This window comes from Gracilinanus agilis, chromosome 5, assembly GCF_016433145.1.
Source record: "Gracilinanus agilis isolate LMUSP501 chromosome 5, AgileGrace, whole genome shotgun sequence".
Lineage (NCBI taxonomy): Eukaryota > Metazoa > Chordata > Mammalia > Didelphimorphia > Didelphidae > Gracilinanus > Gracilinanus agilis.
The window spans coordinates 61,595,333-61,613,753 of NC_058134.1; the positions used below are offsets into that span (position 1 = coordinate 61,595,333).

The 18,421-nt window shown below is 36.6% G+C and overlaps 1 protein-coding gene across 3 annotated transcripts in view; it reads right to left on the reverse strand.

Annotated features, from left to right (window-relative positions):
- The window catches only part of NEBL (nebulette), a 463,434-nt gene that overhangs the window by 22,503 nt on the left and 422,510 nt on the right, over nt 1-18,421 (reverse strand). Inside the window, exons 23-26 of one of the 3 annotated variants that reach the window (XM_044679717.1) lie at nt 16,572-16,676; nt 14,805-14,976; nt 3,623-3,715; nt 2,015-2,161 (exon numbers count right to left, since the gene is read on the reverse strand). In XM_044679717.1, coding sequence (XP_044535652.1) covers nt 2,015-2,161; nt 3,623-3,715; nt 14,805-14,976; nt 16,572-16,676 — 517 coding nt within the window. The remainder of the gene's footprint in view (nt 1-2,014; nt 2,162-3,622; nt 3,716-14,804; nt 14,977-16,571; nt 16,677-18,421) is intronic. The other 2 variants (XM_044679718.1, XM_044679719.1) reach the window with 2 other exon arrangements.

Sequence of the window (18,421 nt, forward strand, 5' to 3'; positions counted from 1 at the left end):
TAAACCTGAAGCTCATGCCTTTTAATTTAAAAAATAAAACAGATTTCTTTTAGGGCCTAAGAAGAATCTCTTTTGTCTAGAACCAATAAGGGGAAAGGAAAAGATATTTCTAGATATCAAGAGGTAGAGAAAGAAATGCAATTTTTAGAATTATTTTTCTATATTATAAAAACAAGTTTTACCATACAAAATCATAATTTAATATTTATCTATAAAATCCTGAAAAAATCATCTCCAAAAAAGAAATAAGGCCATGAAAATTCCTCATTATGTTAGAATCAAATATATCTGAAACTAAAGATCCTGCATACCTTTTTCTTTCTTCTCTGACCAGCTATGAAGCTTTGTTTTAAAAACTGTCTTCAATTTTCAGAACATGCTCTTAAATAAATATGTTTGATGGGTTGTCCAGAAAAAACCAAAGGATACCAAAACACTGTCATTACCTGAAAGCATCAAAGCTGCAGTGACTTCAATCAACACCTCTTCATCAGAGCCCAGCACAGACATAAGAGATGCTCAGTTTCAAAGCAACCAAAAAGGCAGGGGGTTTTGGCTTCCATCCCTGGAGCCTCACCAGCAGAAATTCAAAAGAATTGCTTTCATTTTTAGGTTCCTTTGTTAACTCTGCTTTTATGTCATGAAAACCTCCAAAACAATGGTAAAAGCAAAAAGAACAACAACAAAAACCAAAAACCAATGATTTTATGGAACACTATTAGAGCACTTCAAATTACTCTTTTAAAGCAATAAATGAGACTATCACAATTTTTAAAGTCAGAATGCACACATTTGATGATTTCAGTAGAGACAGAAAGATGTCTCCATGTCACCTACTGATTGTGTCATAGTTTACTTAAGTAAAATAAATGAAAGAAGGTTCCCTGGATACATATTAAACATTCACAGGTACAAAATCTAGGTGGGAGCCTAAATCGTGTGCTCCTGGTATAAAACATGTCACTAGGTCTTCAACTACCTTTTTTATTCTAGTTTAATGTCAACTTATTAGAATGGAAATTAAATTACCAAAGCATCACCATGGTACAACTTGGTTGGTGGTGGAGTGGTGAATGTGACAGACACGCCATATACAGACATCCAATAGGAACAGTATTAAGTAAGGGCAAAGCAGGTGGCTACCTAATAGTACAACTTAAAAAAAGAAAAAAGGTGGCTTGGATAGCCACCAGCATCTAAAATGTGTGCCCCATTATTTGTTCTTCTGTCTCATATTCTTTACACAGATATTAATTCTTTTGAGTCTCTCTGTGTGTAGCATTATGATCTTTGAGAGCCTCCTATTAAAAAGGAAAATAAAATCATTGGACTCCTCCCCAAAATAAATACAATTTCAGAAGGAGTGAGGGAGAAGAGGGAAAGAATTAGGGGGTAGAGAAATAAACAAAGGGCAGGATAGAGAGGAAGAAACACTTTTACTTACTGTGACTGAAAAAAAAAAAACATGATACCAATAACTATACTTTTATTTGTGATTACAATTCTTATTTGCCACTGATTGCTTTTTACACCTATTCTCATATTCTTTCCCATATTTAGAAACCTCTTAGTTATTTAAATGTTATCATAATGTAGACTTTCTTGTTGGAAATCACAAATAAATTAGGCATCATTTCCTGGTCAGTTTTGATACTGCCTGTGGACCTGTTTAGTACACACCAGTGTTCAACAATCATGTCAGTCGTAAATTCCTGAAACAGATGAACCCAACAAATATTTTGAGAGTGATGACCGTAGGAAAGGCCTTCAGTTCATTAGACCTCTACCTTCAGTAACAACACACAAGTGAAATAAGGAAGGCATGTGCCAAAATGCATGCTGGGGAAGGAAACCCTAGGCTTGCAGAAGCTCCATTCAAGTTTCCAAATTCCACAACAGTCAAGAGTTATACACATACAGATAAACACATGTGCAGATGTGTTAAGAATAAAGTCATGCATAATTCCAGAAATTAGCAATGAATTATTTATTCTACTGGGGAAAGATCTGATACCTTCTCCTTCATCGGATGGTCTTGTTATCTCACTGCAGAAGGAAAAGCTAGGGTTTGTCTCAGAGATTTCTGACTTGTCATCCCCAAGTCCTACACCCAGGGTACTGGTTGAATGAGATCGATGTCTACTGTAGAGACTTGCCTTTTCTACAGTTAGGGGAAAGAATTTTCATGTGTATGGTTACACAAGTGAAGAGCAGACAGAAATAGACAAAAATAGAAATTCAGCATGAAAAAAACAAATACTGGAATTTGGACTATCAAAAGCCTCGTTTTCTACTCCCAAGAACCAGTAAATTCAGTATCAGAGACAGAACTAAAAGGACTACAGGAGTAAATCACTTTAACATCTCTATTTTGTACATAAAGAATTGAGGCTGAACATAAAAGCTTGGCTCTGGTCACATAGGTACTAAGTGGCAGATTCAGAATTTGAACCTAAAACCTCCAACATTAAAGCCAACACTCTTTTCAATGTACTACACTAACAACCTAGGGCACACCTTGTAAACGACTCTAATAATTATTGTCATTGGTTGTCTACTTTATTTTATGGTGACTTTAGGGAAGAAAGAATGGGTCTTTTTCTTTTAAGCACTAGGAAAACATGGATGACAATCTGAATTTCTCCCAAACAATCAGTAATAACAAAACACAATCCCAGATTCACAAAGGTTGTTGCTTAATTCTCTGTCTTTATTTTCTGGAACCTGGCTGCCTGCATTGATAAAATTGGCTACAAGGGGATTTTGATGTATAACTGTTCATGTGATCAAAGCCAATAGTGAAATCTAACAAAAAGGATGTATTTTCTTGGTCTTAATGATCTTCTTTGCTTATTGCATTATTTGCACTGACTGTCAAACCACCATAGACTGAAAGCCTAAAATACAAAGTGACAATTTCAGAGAAATGTTATCACTACAAACTTGCACTTCCTGTACCTTTAACTAAGAGATGACAGAATAAGTTAAAACTCACATAAAGCTTACCCATAAGCTACTCATTTTGAGATAATCAAAGGTTAAGGGTAAACTTTCAAGGTATTTTGAAAACAGAGCTTGTGCTTTTAAATGCTTAAGCATTGCATCCTTCTGAATATGACCAAGAATAAATTCTATTTTGTTTTAAGAGATTATCCAGGTAATAGAAGATCTTGATACTATTTCATTTGAAATTCTTACAATAGGATTTTAAAACATTGTTACAGAATATTTCAGAATCCAAACCTAGTTTATGTCTCAAAAGTTTACTGAAAATCAAATAACTGCATTTGTGAACCCAGAAAGCCTCCTGAAATCACATTTAATAATAAAAAAAAACAGATGAATAAGAACTATACACACTTTTGACTGAATCTAAGAATAATAGGACACTGTAATCTAGTTTTTAATAAAAGTGCTTTTATCGAGTTTTACTTACATCAATGAGTAAAACCTACCCTAAGGTCATATGTAACTATAAACGATAATTCATTTCAAAGTCAAGATTTTTTTTAAATTGTTTTTAAAGCACACAGAAGACAAATTGAATCTGAATGTGTATAAAGGGTTTCATTTTCAGAATCAAACCATGCCAAGATGGAAGAACTCAAAATACGAGTAATACCAGAAAGCATATGTAGACTCCTAGACTGAATATTGTCTTCCAATGGATCAATGTCGAAGATGGAACCAGGATCAGTACGCCAAACTTTAAGATCTTTCACCAAAAGAAAGAAATAAAAAAAAATCAAGAGAAAAATAAGAATGACTAACAGCAAAGAAAAGGCTACCTAAACTCCATGCTGGATAGTGATTGTTGAAGATTTAAGTTAGAGTGTTCCTGAGATATTTGTTTGTATTCTTGGGATAAATTAACAGACATTCATTTTCACAAGTATTTGTTAAGAGAAATGTGTGGTTGAGTTCTCTTGTTTATCTTTATTAGCTTTTTTTAAAGCTGGAGAGCAACTGAAGTGCTTTTTGATGCAATCATCAGTAACCTCATAAAATCTTTATAGCGTGGTGCATGTCTACACCAGGCAAGTATTTCCTCATTGTACTGTGTTATTTGAATGCTGTCTTTTTCTCATTATACACTGAACTAGATAACTTGTTAAAAGTAGAAAAAAAAACTTTACTGATTCATAAGAATTCACTAAGAGATTTTTTTGTATGAAAAAATTTCTCTCTGTGATAGCAGAAGACAATGTTTTGGGAATGTCCACTTTAATAAATGTTTCATAGAGAACCAACATGCATCCCTCTAAGTTCACACATGCATCCCTTCTCCAAATGTTTGAGGACTTTGTGTTTACATGGTGCAAGACACAATGAGTTTGAAAAAGAAATTGTTTGCTGGTTCTGTTTTGACAGGAAGCAAAGTAAACCTGTAGCCATTTTTCAGTGTACTGAAGAGCTATGTGGAAAGAAAAAGATTAGAAAAGTCAGATGATCTCGTCTTGGTCAAATAGCTAGTGTCAGAAACAGGAAATGGTCCCTGATTTTCTTGAATACTCCACCATGTTGGCTCTATATAATCAAGGATATGAACAGTATGGTAAAGGAATATCACTGATTCAACTGGAACCTTCTGTCTGTGTGGTAGAGAATGACTTTGGTTATTCTTGAACCAATAGCTCTATTCTTAAGGCTGTAGAACATGCATCTAAATGTAAGCTGGCATTATAACTAACAGAAAAAATGAAGAGTTATTTAATAAAGGAATTCCCTCATTAGACAATTCTTCATGAAAGGAAGATATCAGACAATTTGATGTTTGAATATTCAAGTTTTTAAAATTAAACATCAATGCAATTTTAATTCTGCAAAATAGATGTATTCAAATACTTTTGGATACTCACTTCTCTTTAACCCAACAGTAAATTCAAGAAATTATGATCTCTTCAATTGACTTTAAAATAATGCATACTGAAGCCAGGAGAATCACCTTCAGAAACTTTTCTTCTCCTTACTATACTTTAAAAAAAAACGTGATTTAAACTAGCAACATAAAGGCAGAATGGCATCACTGATGCAGTTTACCTCGGAGTGAAGTTTACTCAAGTTTAAGACCTCCCTACCTCTACTATACACTGACTTGTGTAGCCTGAGAAACTCACTTAACCTTCAAATGCCCCGAAGCAACTCTATAATACCATAAGATGGAGAGAAGTTATTGATGTACATTGGTAGAGAGAATTTCTTTACTGGGATTTTCTTATGCCAATGAAATCACAGTTCCAAACAAAGAAACAAAAACAAAAGCAAAACAAAACCTTAGCAATAAAAATGTACAAGTCTTTAAATTATTAATAATATGAGGGACAATAGTAATAACTAGGTTTTCTACAATTCATGTGATTTGCTACAATCTCAATTGGGGCTTTGCTGAGATCAGACAATATTTTTACATCTCTTTAATTAACTATCCCACTCACCAAAACGATTATTCCAACGTTTTCACCCTGCCTCAAACTTCCCAGGAATTTCAGCCCTCCCTCCACCCTCTTAAATGAGTCTCGCTCCACATTTTTACTAGAAAAATTGAGGCCATTTGCCAAGAATTCTCTCTTCTCTCCATCTGATATCATTCATATACCTTCCACTTCTATCTCCTCCTTAATTCCTGTCTCACATAAAGACCCTTCTCCCTTCTCCCTTCTCCCCTCCAAAGCAAAGCCCTTATATGCACCGGTCATCTCATTCCATACCATCTTCTTAAGCAGATTTCTCCCTCCATCATCCTTATCTCACTATTCTTTAACCTCTTTTTCTCTACCAGCTTCTTCGCTACTACCTATAAACACATCCATGACTTCCTCAGCATAAGAATAAAACAAAATAAAACCTCATGATATTATCCATCCCCTGATAGCCATTATTCTCTATCTTTCCTTCCTTTTATTGCTAAACTCCTCGAGAAGGCATTCTACAATAAGTAACTCAACTGACTTTCCACTCACTCTCTTTATACTCTAATCTGGCCTCCTTCCTACCTCAACATTTTGTTAAAATTCACCAAACTAAAATCAAAGGTTATAATAATTTTTAAATACCAACTATAATAGACTTTCTTTAATCTTCAGCTTCCTTCACCTTTCTGAATATTTTGACTCTATCACCATCTTATCCTCAATACACTCTTCTCTCTAGGTTTTGGTGACACTGCTCTCTTCTGGCCCTCCTCCTAATGGACCATTCCTCAGTTTCCTTTGTGGCATCGCCATCCAACCCTGGCTCCTAACCATGGCTGTCTTACATGACTCCATCCAGAGCCCTCTTACCCTCTCCCTCTCTACTATTCACTGGGTGATCTCATCAGGTGCTATAGATTTTTAATTGTCATTTCTATGCAGATTATTCTCAGATATACTTGTCTAGTCCTAATGTCTCTCTGACTTGCAAGTTTCATATCTCCAACAGTCTACTCTATGTCTCAAATTAGATGTTGCATAGACATCTTAGAAATCATTGTCTAAAACTAAACTCCCTAAAACCTCTATTCTTCCTGCTTTCTCTTTTACTGCCAGGGGACCACTATCCTAACAATCACCAGGCTCACAATCTAGGTGTCATCTTTAAAGTCTCTCTCTCACTTCCCACATCCAATCAGTTGGCAAGTCTTGTCATTTTTACCTTCTTAACATAACTCATATGCTCTTCCTTCTTTCCTCTGACAGTGCAGTCACTCTGAAGCATGCCAACATCACCTGCTGACTGGACTTTTGCAATTATCTACTGGCTGGTCTCCCTGCCTCAGGCATCTTCCCATTCCAGTTCCTCCTCTGCTCAGCTACCAAACGTCCTTAAACAAAAGTCTGAACATGTCACACACCCATGTATTACGTCCAGAATCAAATACAAACAATCTTTTGTAGGGATTTTAAAGCCTTTCATAATCTGGTCCTGATTTGAGGAATATCAACCTAGTATTGATCTTATATTGGTTATTGGATATGATTGGTAGATTATCAGATTTCAGTTGTTGGCTGTTTGGTAGTATGGCTGGACTTGCAGTTGATAAAAAGTCAACCGGAGACCGATATATTAAAAAAAACCTTATTTATTTAAAACTATAAGAAAAAAGAGAAAGTAAAGAAAATTCTTGCAAAATTGCAAATCCAACATTACAATTACAGAACTCTAAATGCAAAATAACAAAATAACCAAAGAACACTTGTTACCCTATACTATTACAGAAAACAAAACTCAATCTTATAATACTTTAAATTTCATCTTACAAAGACTATAGAAATGAAAAAGCAAAACTTTTAACTATTCTATTACAAAAATCTCTAAGGATAAAAAATTCCAAATAATTGTATAACACTATAGAAAAACCCTCAAAACTTAAATATTCTACTACGGGGGGGGGGGAGCCCTATCTAAAACAATTCAAACAACTCACAAGACTATGCAAACAAAAAACTTTGCAAGAAACCTATTATACAAGAATATACATATATACATAATTTACATATTTTCATCATATCTACAGTCCTTACTGAAGTTACCTTTTAGGGAAGACTATAAAAATCCCACCTGTGGTGAGTAAAAAAATTAACTTCTGTAATGTGGATATAAAATCACTATGAATTAATTATATTTTTATATTAGTATGCATTAAATATTATATGTGATAGCTATTTAGAACTTTTAACAACCCTATTTGGTATGCTATGTATTCTATTAATAAGAACTATTCCTAAACCCTAAGCTTTTATGCTTTTACCATTTCTACTCTTAGGCAAACCTCTCTTGATTCAAACCTTTTTTCCATTGAAATGCACAGTGTAGTGTCTTAAGAAACTGGGGTCTGCACTCTTCCTCTTTGGTCTGCTTACAAAAGTTTTTGTTGCCAGTTTCTTTTGTTGCTTGTAGCAACGTGTATATGATGTTTATGCAATGTGTTTTTAAGCAGTACATTGTCCTTTTGAAACCTTGTCCACAGCCAGTCCATTGTCCATCTTCTGTTGTCCTTGTGTTCTCACCGTTGCTGTCTTTGTCACAGTTGTGCCGATCTTTGTCTCCTCCTTCTCTGCTACCCTCTTCTCCTGAAGGAACTTCAGCTGTCGCCCAGTCCCCTTCTTCTCCCAATGATTCCTTCGGCGAGCCTTGTCCCCACGCATCTTTTCTGGCTACCTTTATAGCAGTTGGTGTTGTTAACCAGTTTTAGTGCTTGTGAATCCAATATGCATGCTGTGGTACTTTCATCAATGATACTAGCCACAGCTGCTTATGTTCTCTCTGCTGTTATTACTAGTTGCTGGCAGGTATCCCTTTTTCTTCAAAAACTGCATTGCATCATCATGATTCGTGCTACTATAGACAGGTTTGGTGGACCCTTCTTGTGAGGCATCAACTCGGTCAGTGTCAGGATTTCCATCTGGGTCTAGAAAGACCTGTTTACTTTTATTCAAGGAGTCCCTTTGATCTTTGGAAGCTCCACTTCATGCTTAATGAATTTTCTTTGTCTTATCTGGTTAATTGAAGCAACTGTCTCACATGGCTGGGTAGAATGTCCCTTTCTGACCTTTGCCAGGACCTGGGTTTTTTATTCCATTTTCCTAGTCAAACACTGCAGTCCTTTTCCCTGTGGAGGCCCTAGAGCTCTCAGATGGTACTAAACGGCTATGATTTCCTTTGCTGACAATAGGGGTTTCCCCCAGACTCGTTTTCTCTTTCCAGTTCAAGCCTATAATCTCCGGTTGACCTCCCCTGGTTCTCAGATCATTGGTACGGGGCAATGAAGAGATCGTATCATTTTCAGACACAAAGGCATACTTTAAAACTTTGCTATCTTCATATATGGACAAAGGTGAAATTGTTTGACTTTGTTCTATTGGCATCTTGAATACTGATTTACTTTAGTGCTTGAGGAATAAAGAGGCAAAATACTCATTCTTATCCTTTTCTGGTCTCACTTGGTCTTGTTACTTAAATACGATGAGATATCAGTGCTAGTAGCTTAAAAATCAGAGGTATAATCTCTACACACACACTGGAGTGATTCTCAATGCCTGAAAAGACAGTTCATGCACTGGAGGTCTAAGGAAATATCCTAATCTGGGCAGCTAGGGTCTACTGGGTAAATCCACAAGTGGTGGGTTTCTTGACATAGGCTCCGAGGTTGCAGCCACTGGCATAGGCTTCTCTGCCAGGCTTTGGGTCTCTCTCGGAACTCTGGCAACTTGCTCTGAGGAGAAAGACTGTGAAAGGAGAGAGGAGTCCTTGGGGAGTAGACTAGCTCTAGCAGCAGAGCTATTTTTGTCTGCCAGTCTACAGAACATGAGTTAGATAAACTTTCCAGTATTGTTCACTGTCTAATTTTCTCTGATTTGATTATGGCTTCTTTAGAGGGTGAGTTTTAAAGTCTTTTTTTTTGTCTGTTCCTACCATTCATGGTTCATCAGTCTAAGTTTCAGTCCCTGCAGATGGTGCTAGAGAGCCACATCTAGGAAACCTGTTCCAGGCATGGAATCTCAGAGGGAGAGAGATAGGTCCTGCACTTTGGCTTGTGAATATTTTTAAATTAGAGCAAGGGGGACAAGATAGAAGTTAACACTATAGTCATCTTTGGTGGACAGAACTGCTTCCAATTAATTGCTTACAAAATGTTGGTTGACTTTGGACTTAATGAGATGTAATCAGGACATGCTTTCAGTTTGGGGTTTATCTCTGGAGGCTATCAGTGGATCTGATCACTACATTGCTTATTAAATTAAAACATCGTGGCTAATTTGTTGTATTATTTTTACTGTATGATATTCAGGTTTTTAAATCTGCCCTAGTCTCAGTCTTGGATTTCATAGTCTTCCCTATAAAATCTCCATGAGCAACCTGTGCTCCTTTTTGGTATTCCTCCTTTTGATTGTTTGCAGTGACAACAGCTGACAGTACTTAGAACAGTCCCATTCTCAATATAGTTTTGCATTTGGTCTACCTGAGTGCTGCATTGGAAATATGTATCATTATATTCATTGTGATAGCCAAGTCTCCTATCCTGATAGCCATACCTAAATCCATTTTGGAACCCATTGCCTCTAAATCCTGCATACCCTCTGTTTTGGTTGTAAAACTGGTTGCCCCTGTAATAACCTGCATTGTTTCTAAAGCGATTTGGGAAGAAACCTCCATTCCTTCTACACATCTGTCCCCAGGATCTACAGTCCCTAAAAAAATGCCCATGCCTTCCACAGAAGTAGCACCTGGGACCTTGGTTGTTAAAATTCCTTTGTGGACCATTAGAAAGCCTTAGTTGCCTATATTCACTCAACAGAGTCACTACTTGGTCATTCTCTGTTTTGTTAAGCTTTAACTTTAGATCTTTAATTTCCTGCCTCAGTTCCTCTATTATGTCATTTTTTTCCTCTTCCTTCTTATCTCTATCGCTATCAAAGATATAAGTTGTAACCCTTCTCAGTTCATCCCGTGGCATTTCATAAGAGTCTGGACGCTGCTGTTGAAAATGGTCCCTTACTACTTTACAGGAGTTCTTGACAACTGGTCTACTTGGTTGCTTTATATCCCTGTCTTTGGAGATGTCCAGTGTCAGATATCTCTGTCCCAGTTCAATTCGTCTGTCCACAAATGTGGAGGGTGTTTCCCTATTGTCTTGTCTTATTTTCTCAATAATCTGTCCTTGTCCAATAATGGTATTTTCCAGATATTGCATTTTCATATCCCTCTCTTTTTCCTTTTGTTGTTCCTTAGGGTGTATAGCTAGCATATTTAGGATGTACATTATGGACATCTTAAGTATAAGCCCTACCAATATTCCACAACCACCTAGTGGAATCCATGTTAACACAACTAGCAATGTCAGGCAAAGGAAGTCCATTATTGTTTGAGACATTGTAATTCTCTTATATCTCCTGTATCTTTTTGATAAATATCTGATTAATATTCCCAATGGCAATATTACTGCTGGTAAAGATAATCTTTTCTTTACTCTTGGTAAATTCAGTCCTTGTGTCTCACTCCTTGTTGGAATGTCTTGTGACAGTTGGGAGAAGACAGTTCTACAGTGGCCTCTGTGTTTGAAGGGGAAAATACTATGTTGTTTCTCCTCTTTTGAAAATAAGCAATTGGTTTTAAAATAAAAGGTTGTTATCCTGCTAGGCTTGCCACTTGATATGAGGAATGTCAACCTAGGATTGATCTTATATTGGTTGGTTATTGGATATTATTGGTAGGTTATCAGGTTTCAGTTGTTGGCTGTTGGAGTATGGTTGGACTTGCAGTTGATAAAAAGTCAACTGAAGACTGTTATGTAAAAAAAACCCTTATTTATTTAAAACTATTAAAAAAAGGGAAAGGAAATGAAGGATGAAAATGAAGTATGAAATATATTCTTATATTATTTATATATTCCCTAAATCTAAGACTCTAACTAGATCCCAAGCCCCAAAATTAAAACTCCGCAAGGAGTCACTTCTGCCCGAAAACCAGGCCTTCTCTAACCTCCTTAATCTATCTATAAAATATAACTTCTATCTATATACTCTATACTAATTATAAAATCCTTATGTCTTCAAAGTTCAGCTAAGATTTCTCTGTCTCTCTCAGTCTCCAAAACTCCAGTGGTGTCAGGAAAACAGTCACACAGATTCACAGATTTGTGTTGCCCCTTTCTGCCCCCTGCTGATTAGAATCAGGGAATCAGAGTCCCACTCAGTCTGTCTTGAATCCCCTTCAGTGATTCTCAACCACTAGATATTATTCCTAACCAGCTCTATCCACAATCCTCCAGGAATAAAAGAGGAAAACATCAACCAACCACCACTCTTGAGCTTCAAACTCAAAAGTGTGTCCGTTATATTCCAACTCCTCACCCAAGGCACTTCTGAGAATTCTGTGCCTTTGACCTTCAAAACATTCCATAGAAATCTTAAAGAAGCCTCCAGAGATCTCGGCTTTACTTTCTGACTACATTCTATCCTGAATTAGGCAACTTTCTTAATTATCTCTTACATTCCCTTCCTTTCTTGCTATTCTTTTTATCCCTTATTCCTCTGCTGGCTCCTGACACTGATGTTCCTTGCTGTTCTTCCATCTCTTCCCTCTGAACATTTCCTTCCTGGCTCTCCTCTATTGCTACAACTCTCTCTGCTTCCTCATTTCTACATCCTGAATTCCCCTCAAGCCTCATATAAAAAGTCCCACCTTCCACAAGAAGTATTTTCTGGTTGCCCTTAACATTGTTGCCTTCCCACTGAGATTATCCTCAATCTCTCCTGTAGATATCTTGTTTGTACATCATTGTTTGCATGTTGTTCCTCCACCCCATGAGACTCTAAACTTCCTAAAAGCAAGGACTATTCTACTACTAGCACTAAGCTTAATGACTAGCACAAAGTAGGCACTTAAATGTTTGTTGAGAACTTGACTGAAAAGGTATGAGGGGTCACTCCCAACCTACCTCTTTGAGGAGGGAGGAAGTCTACAACTGGTACATTTTGCATGTTTTTAGACTTTTTCAATGTATTAATCAGTTGTACCATTTTTCTTCTTTAAAAAAAGTTTTTAAATTATGTGTGCTGACTCTTTGGAAGCGAGAAAGGGAAAGATACTTGAAATAAGATTGCTGATATAAAAAAAACAGAAAATGTAAACAAAAATTTATTTAAAAATAAAAATAAATACATTCTTGCTGACTGATGACAGTGTTGGGATTCCTGCATTTCTCTGTAGAAGGAGCCTGGACTTTTGGCATTAGAAGGTCTAGTATTTTGACTTAAAGTTTCAAAGACAAGCTAGGGCCTATTAAGGCACAGAACCAAAATCTGAAGCTTTTCATGCTGTAATGTCACTTCAACAAATGGAATGCCAGAAACAATAAAAGCTTTCCTCTCTGTCTAATAAAGAATCTTCTTTCCCAATAAGACCTTTTGCCTTGCTAAAAAAACTACCTTATTAGAGAATGAAGGCTCCAAACAGTACATAAGGCATGGCTTTAAATAGACAGAATATAAACAAAAGCCCATTCAACTTGTTTTGGGCACACAACTCCTAAAAGAAAATAACGGAAAGTTAAAAAGACCCAAGTTTACTTGGTCATTTCAATTCAGCTACCATACTTGAAGATTGGGATTCTTATTTTGGGAAATTAGTTAGTTGTAGTTCATTTCTGGGTAATTTTTACATCTTGCAAAAATCCATAGCTTGGTGGTATATGCAGAGAGATCTAAAATTTTCTCCTTACTTCAAAGATCTATGATCTCCATTGAGTGGGCATGCCCTCTCTCAACACAAATTGAAACCCCACCTACACTTGATTAGGTGGTCTTCATGAATTGTTTTAGCCAAGGAAGACATTTTCCTATGGCCAATCAAGCAAGAGACTGCTCCATTCTCAATCTGGCATTCCAATTACAGACATAAATACTTCAAAATCCTTTTAGCTTTGCGGATCTTGCCAGATCTTGTACTCTTCTAGCAAAGCCTTCAAGAATATTGGGTAGAATCATTTTTTTCTTTCTTTTTAAAAAATAATTAGAACTGTAATTACATTGATGTAAAATTCCCAGCAAAGATCATTCTCTACCAGTACAATTATGTACCTTCTCCATAATTTAGAACTTTAAAGATGTTTCTAGAACATTGAGAGATTCAATAACTTGCTCAGGGTCACCCACATGGCATGTGTCAGAGGTGAGACTTGAATCTTGGACTTCCTGACTCCAAAGTTCTCTCTCTCCCCATCCTGCTGTGCTGGCTTTCTAATGTTTATTTATAACAAGTAATAGCATTAAACAGAATAAGGAGAAAAGCTTCTGGTGATTGATCTTCTGACCTTGGCATGCATTATCTTTAAGTCAGTATTGTTGTGCAATCATTTCAGTCATGTATGACTCTTCATGACTCCATTTGTGGTTTGCCATTTCTTTCTCCAACTCATTTTACAAATGAGGAAACTGAGGCAAACAAGGTTAAATGACTTGCCCAGGGTTACACAGCTAGTAAGTGTCTGAGATCCGATTTGAGCTCAAGAAGATGAGTCTCCCGGACTTCAGAATCAATGCTTTATCCCCTGCACCACCAGGTGCCCTAGTTAAGTCAAAGAAGCCTTCACAATTTTAGTGCTAAGAATCTTCTAAGATAGTAAATGATTCTCCTTCATCTTAAAAGCCTCCATGATAAAGACTATCAGCTTTATTTACATACATCCAGAGTACACAGCTTTCTTACTCCTTATATATGCAATATTAAAACTGAAATCCACAGTGCTTTTGTAAGAAATGTGTGTAATTATCACCCCTGTAAACAGCTTCTCTGAGGATGCTGCCACTGTAATGTTCCTTCCTAGCAGGAACCCTCCACTGAAAATGATGAAAGGGAGCTTTGAGAGAATTCTACTCCCATTAGAGCAAGGGAAAGCTCATGCAGAATATCTTTTCATGGCTTAATTAATACATTAATACATTTATAGCTCTCCAAATAAGATATTTCGAGTATTTTCCTAAGCAATTATCGTTTGCAAAGACCAATGTGGACATATCAAAAAAGCATCAAAACTACTCCCAGACAAACTGATTTCTAAAAGGGTTATAAGTTTTCTGATATTAAGAATTCAAAAAAAAACATTTATTTTAAAGAGATTTTTTTTTTAGCTTTTACATGCAAGGAATTCATAAGAGTGTCTTTTAGCCTTAAAAATAGAGCCTCAGTAGCCTAAACTACTTTAAAGAGGATTTACCTGGAGTAAACTACCATAAAATTGCATCTACCTCCTGGATATAAGTGACCCAAGAGTTCGGTGCGGCCCTTTCCCCTGGGGTCTCTCCCTCCACAGAAGGTCAGCTTACCCACGATGATTCCAGGCCGCCGATCCATTTCCACGATCTGTGGATGGATGCCTTTGTAAGCAGCATCGCTGACCACCTGCGTGTTCTTCCTCACCCGCTCAGTCACCGGGTCATCCACCACAGGAGTAAAGCCTCTGCCCTTCGTCTTCTCAAAGTCTTCGTGATATTTTACCTGGATAAAGGGAAGAAAGGCAGACGGTGAGAGCCGCATCTCGGAGGAGCCCGTATCATACACGGTGCTGAATTAGGCCCAAGTGCCATTCTAGATTGTCCTGTCTATGGTCAGCCTCCTCCCACTATTCCCCGGATAAAACCAATCACGTTTTCCAGTAGGCTTCCACGTGCATCTCTCTGAATGCCTAAATCAATATTCTTCTTTGTTTCCTGTTTTGGTTTTAGCTATAATCCCTTTGACTCTTTTTATAATTGGAATGATGATGTTGATTTTAAGTATCTTGATTACTGTGGTAATTATTACTATAGCTCATGAAAATGACTTTTAAATTACATTTAAATCTATACATTTGGAACTCCAAAATACATTTCTATACATATATAGTGAAACCTAAATATTTATTACTGAATAAAGCATGTACATACTTTTTATGCATATATTTAAACCTATATATTTGTAACTTTAAAAAAGTACAGGGCAGCTGGGTAGCTCAGTGGATTGAGAGCCAGGCCTAGAGACAGGAGGTCCTAGGTTCAAATATGGCCTCAGACACTTCCCAGCTGTGTGACCCTGGGCAAGTCACTTGACCCCCATTGCCCACCCTTACCACTCTTCTGCCTTGGAGCCAATACCTGCAGTATTGACTCCAAGACGGAAGGTAAGGGTTTAAAAAAAACAACAAAAACATAACAAAAACAAAAAAGTATATATGCTTTTCTACATATATGTTAACTTCAAAAAAGAGTAAATACATGTATATAACTTTTGAAGTTACAAATATATAGGTATATACATATTTTTGAAGTTCTGAATGTAACTCCATAAAGTAATAATAGTACTATATGTACATATTTATAATTTAAATATATATGTGTATAGCTATTTAAAACTACATTTAAATTCAAAAGGCATATATGTACACATGTATTTAAACTTGTATATCCATAATTTTAAAAATGTATTTATTTAAGTTATGAGTGTATAGATTTAAATGTATGCCTTTTGAAGTTGAAAATGCAGACATGTATGTACATATTTAAGTTACAAGTATAGACATATATTACTGTAGTTACTGTCTAAAATATCAATAAAATAAAACCTGTGAATTAAGGCCCCGGTGCTCAACCATTTTAATTATTATTAGAATCATTCAGTTGTACAGGGAAAAAAAACAATAGGGATTCCTAGGGTCACCGAATTCTAAATCTGAATGGTCTTACTATGCCAATAACACACAAAACACTTTTTTAAATGCTCTGCAACATGCAAACATGCCAAATACAAACTCAAAACCAAATGGAGGGAAGTCCAGGCAGTTGTCAGTCACACAAGGCATTCACTGAACAGAAGGAAGTCAAAATAAAAAGGCACACATCAACTGGTAGAGAAAATACTTTTTATTGAAACTCTAAGTGTTTCCATTACATTGAAATGCAGTTAGAAAATTCCCCAAAGGGCAAATTGACCAATCCCCACAGGAGGGCTTTTAATCATTATCCAGATTAGTGGTGAATTAATATCTCCAGGGTATGATGCACTGTGGTTCCTTAGTATATATTAGTTGTGAGAAGAGTCAGGCAGTTGTGCCCTACCATGGAAATATTGTTTTGCGTTTCTTTAACATGCCTCAGTCCAGGAGTATCTAAAATCAAACTTGGTCTACCTTTCAGCTGTTTCTGATCCTGGGTATACTTAACCTGCAAAGCAATAACAATCAGGATAAACTTTGAATAAAAAACAATTGAAATAAACACAGACACACTCAAGTCTCTACATTTTCTTCTCCTCTTTTGAAATGCAAATGACATAAAACACACTTAAAAGTTATCTGCCAGGGAGGGCAGCTGTGTGGCTCAGTAGATTGAGAGCCAGACCTAGAGACAGAAGGTCCTTGGTTCAAATCTGGCCTCAGACATTTGCCTACTGTATGAACCTGATGAGTCACTTAATGCCCATTAATGCCTTAGTCATTCATCACCCTTAGAATAAATATTTCGCTAAGGATTATCTCAAGAAATTATCAGTCACCTATTGTCAAAACAACTTTTTTTTAGATTAATAATTTCTAGAGGCTACCTTCAAAAAGCTATCCAAACTGACTTTGTACACACACACACACACACACACACACACACACACACACACACACACACACACATACACACACATCTAATGATCTGGAACTGTTTCTCCAAAAGAGACAGCTAGGTGAGTGACTAAAGCCATCTATTTTATCTACTCCCTGGGTCTTGGTTTAGACTGATAAGGGAAAGTCAAGCCAGAAGGGTATCAGAGTTGTTTTTCCTGGTACCCTCTAGAGCACAGAGGACGGATGTTCACAGAGTAGCCCCTTAGCTGTAATCCCTTCCCCCTTTTCTCCTCACCTCCTGAGAATAAGAAAAAATAAGAAAAAAATTAAAGGACAATCCTAAAATATAGCTGCATGATGCAATCATTTTTACTTTCCCACAACTGTAGTTTAAAAGTAATTTCGTGGACACCATTTTTAGATTCCTTTAACAGTAGAGGCAATCTTTAGGCTCTAAAATCTTAGAATTGCCTTAAAAGCTGATTCTCCAGATGCACAAATGTTCAGGATGTGCCAGGGACAGCTTATGTATTCTTAGCACTTAAAAATGGAATACCATCATTTATCAGACTGATTATTTGTAGGATTAGAGAGTCAATTATTGCAGACCTGAAGGCATATGTATAATTCAATATTGAAGCACGAGCTTCACCCGAAAAAAAAAATTCTGTCCAAACAAAACATCTCTATACCCATACCATGTGACAACCAACTCATGCAATCCTATTTTCAATATCTTTAAAAATGGCTTTTTTGCTTGGGAGTTCTGGTTCATGGCCAATGACTAATTAATTATTCTGCTTTGCGTAGATGGTGTAACAATATATGTTCCCATTAAGATGGAGGATTGAATTGTTTAAACATTTTTGTTAAAATAACATCCTTGAACATTTTAATATATTAAAAGGCATATCATTTTATCAGGCCAAACATGCAACTATGCCCCGCAGCACCGATAGAATATCATTCATTTGGGTACTAGCCAGGGGAAAGTTTCCCACTAGCACAAATTTTTGTCCGTGGCAGATGTTCTGCACCTAGGGCAAGGAAGAATTTGAATTCAAATACGTGTGTGTGTGTGTGTGTGTGTTGGGAAATAAGGGTGAATTCAATAGTATTTGTTATTCCTTGTTTGGAAACTCATTAGCAACTGTAAAATCCAGTTAATAACTAGAGATTTATCCAAACTACTGATTGGTTAAATGATCACATAACCAATATGGGCCAGAACCAGAATTTAAATTGGGGTCCTCTAGCTTAAGAGCCTGGCTCCCTATACCCTTCTCCACAGACCCTCTCATCAGGATGTGTCTCATAGCTAGACAGAGACAGTGAAGGCAGCTAGATGCTTCT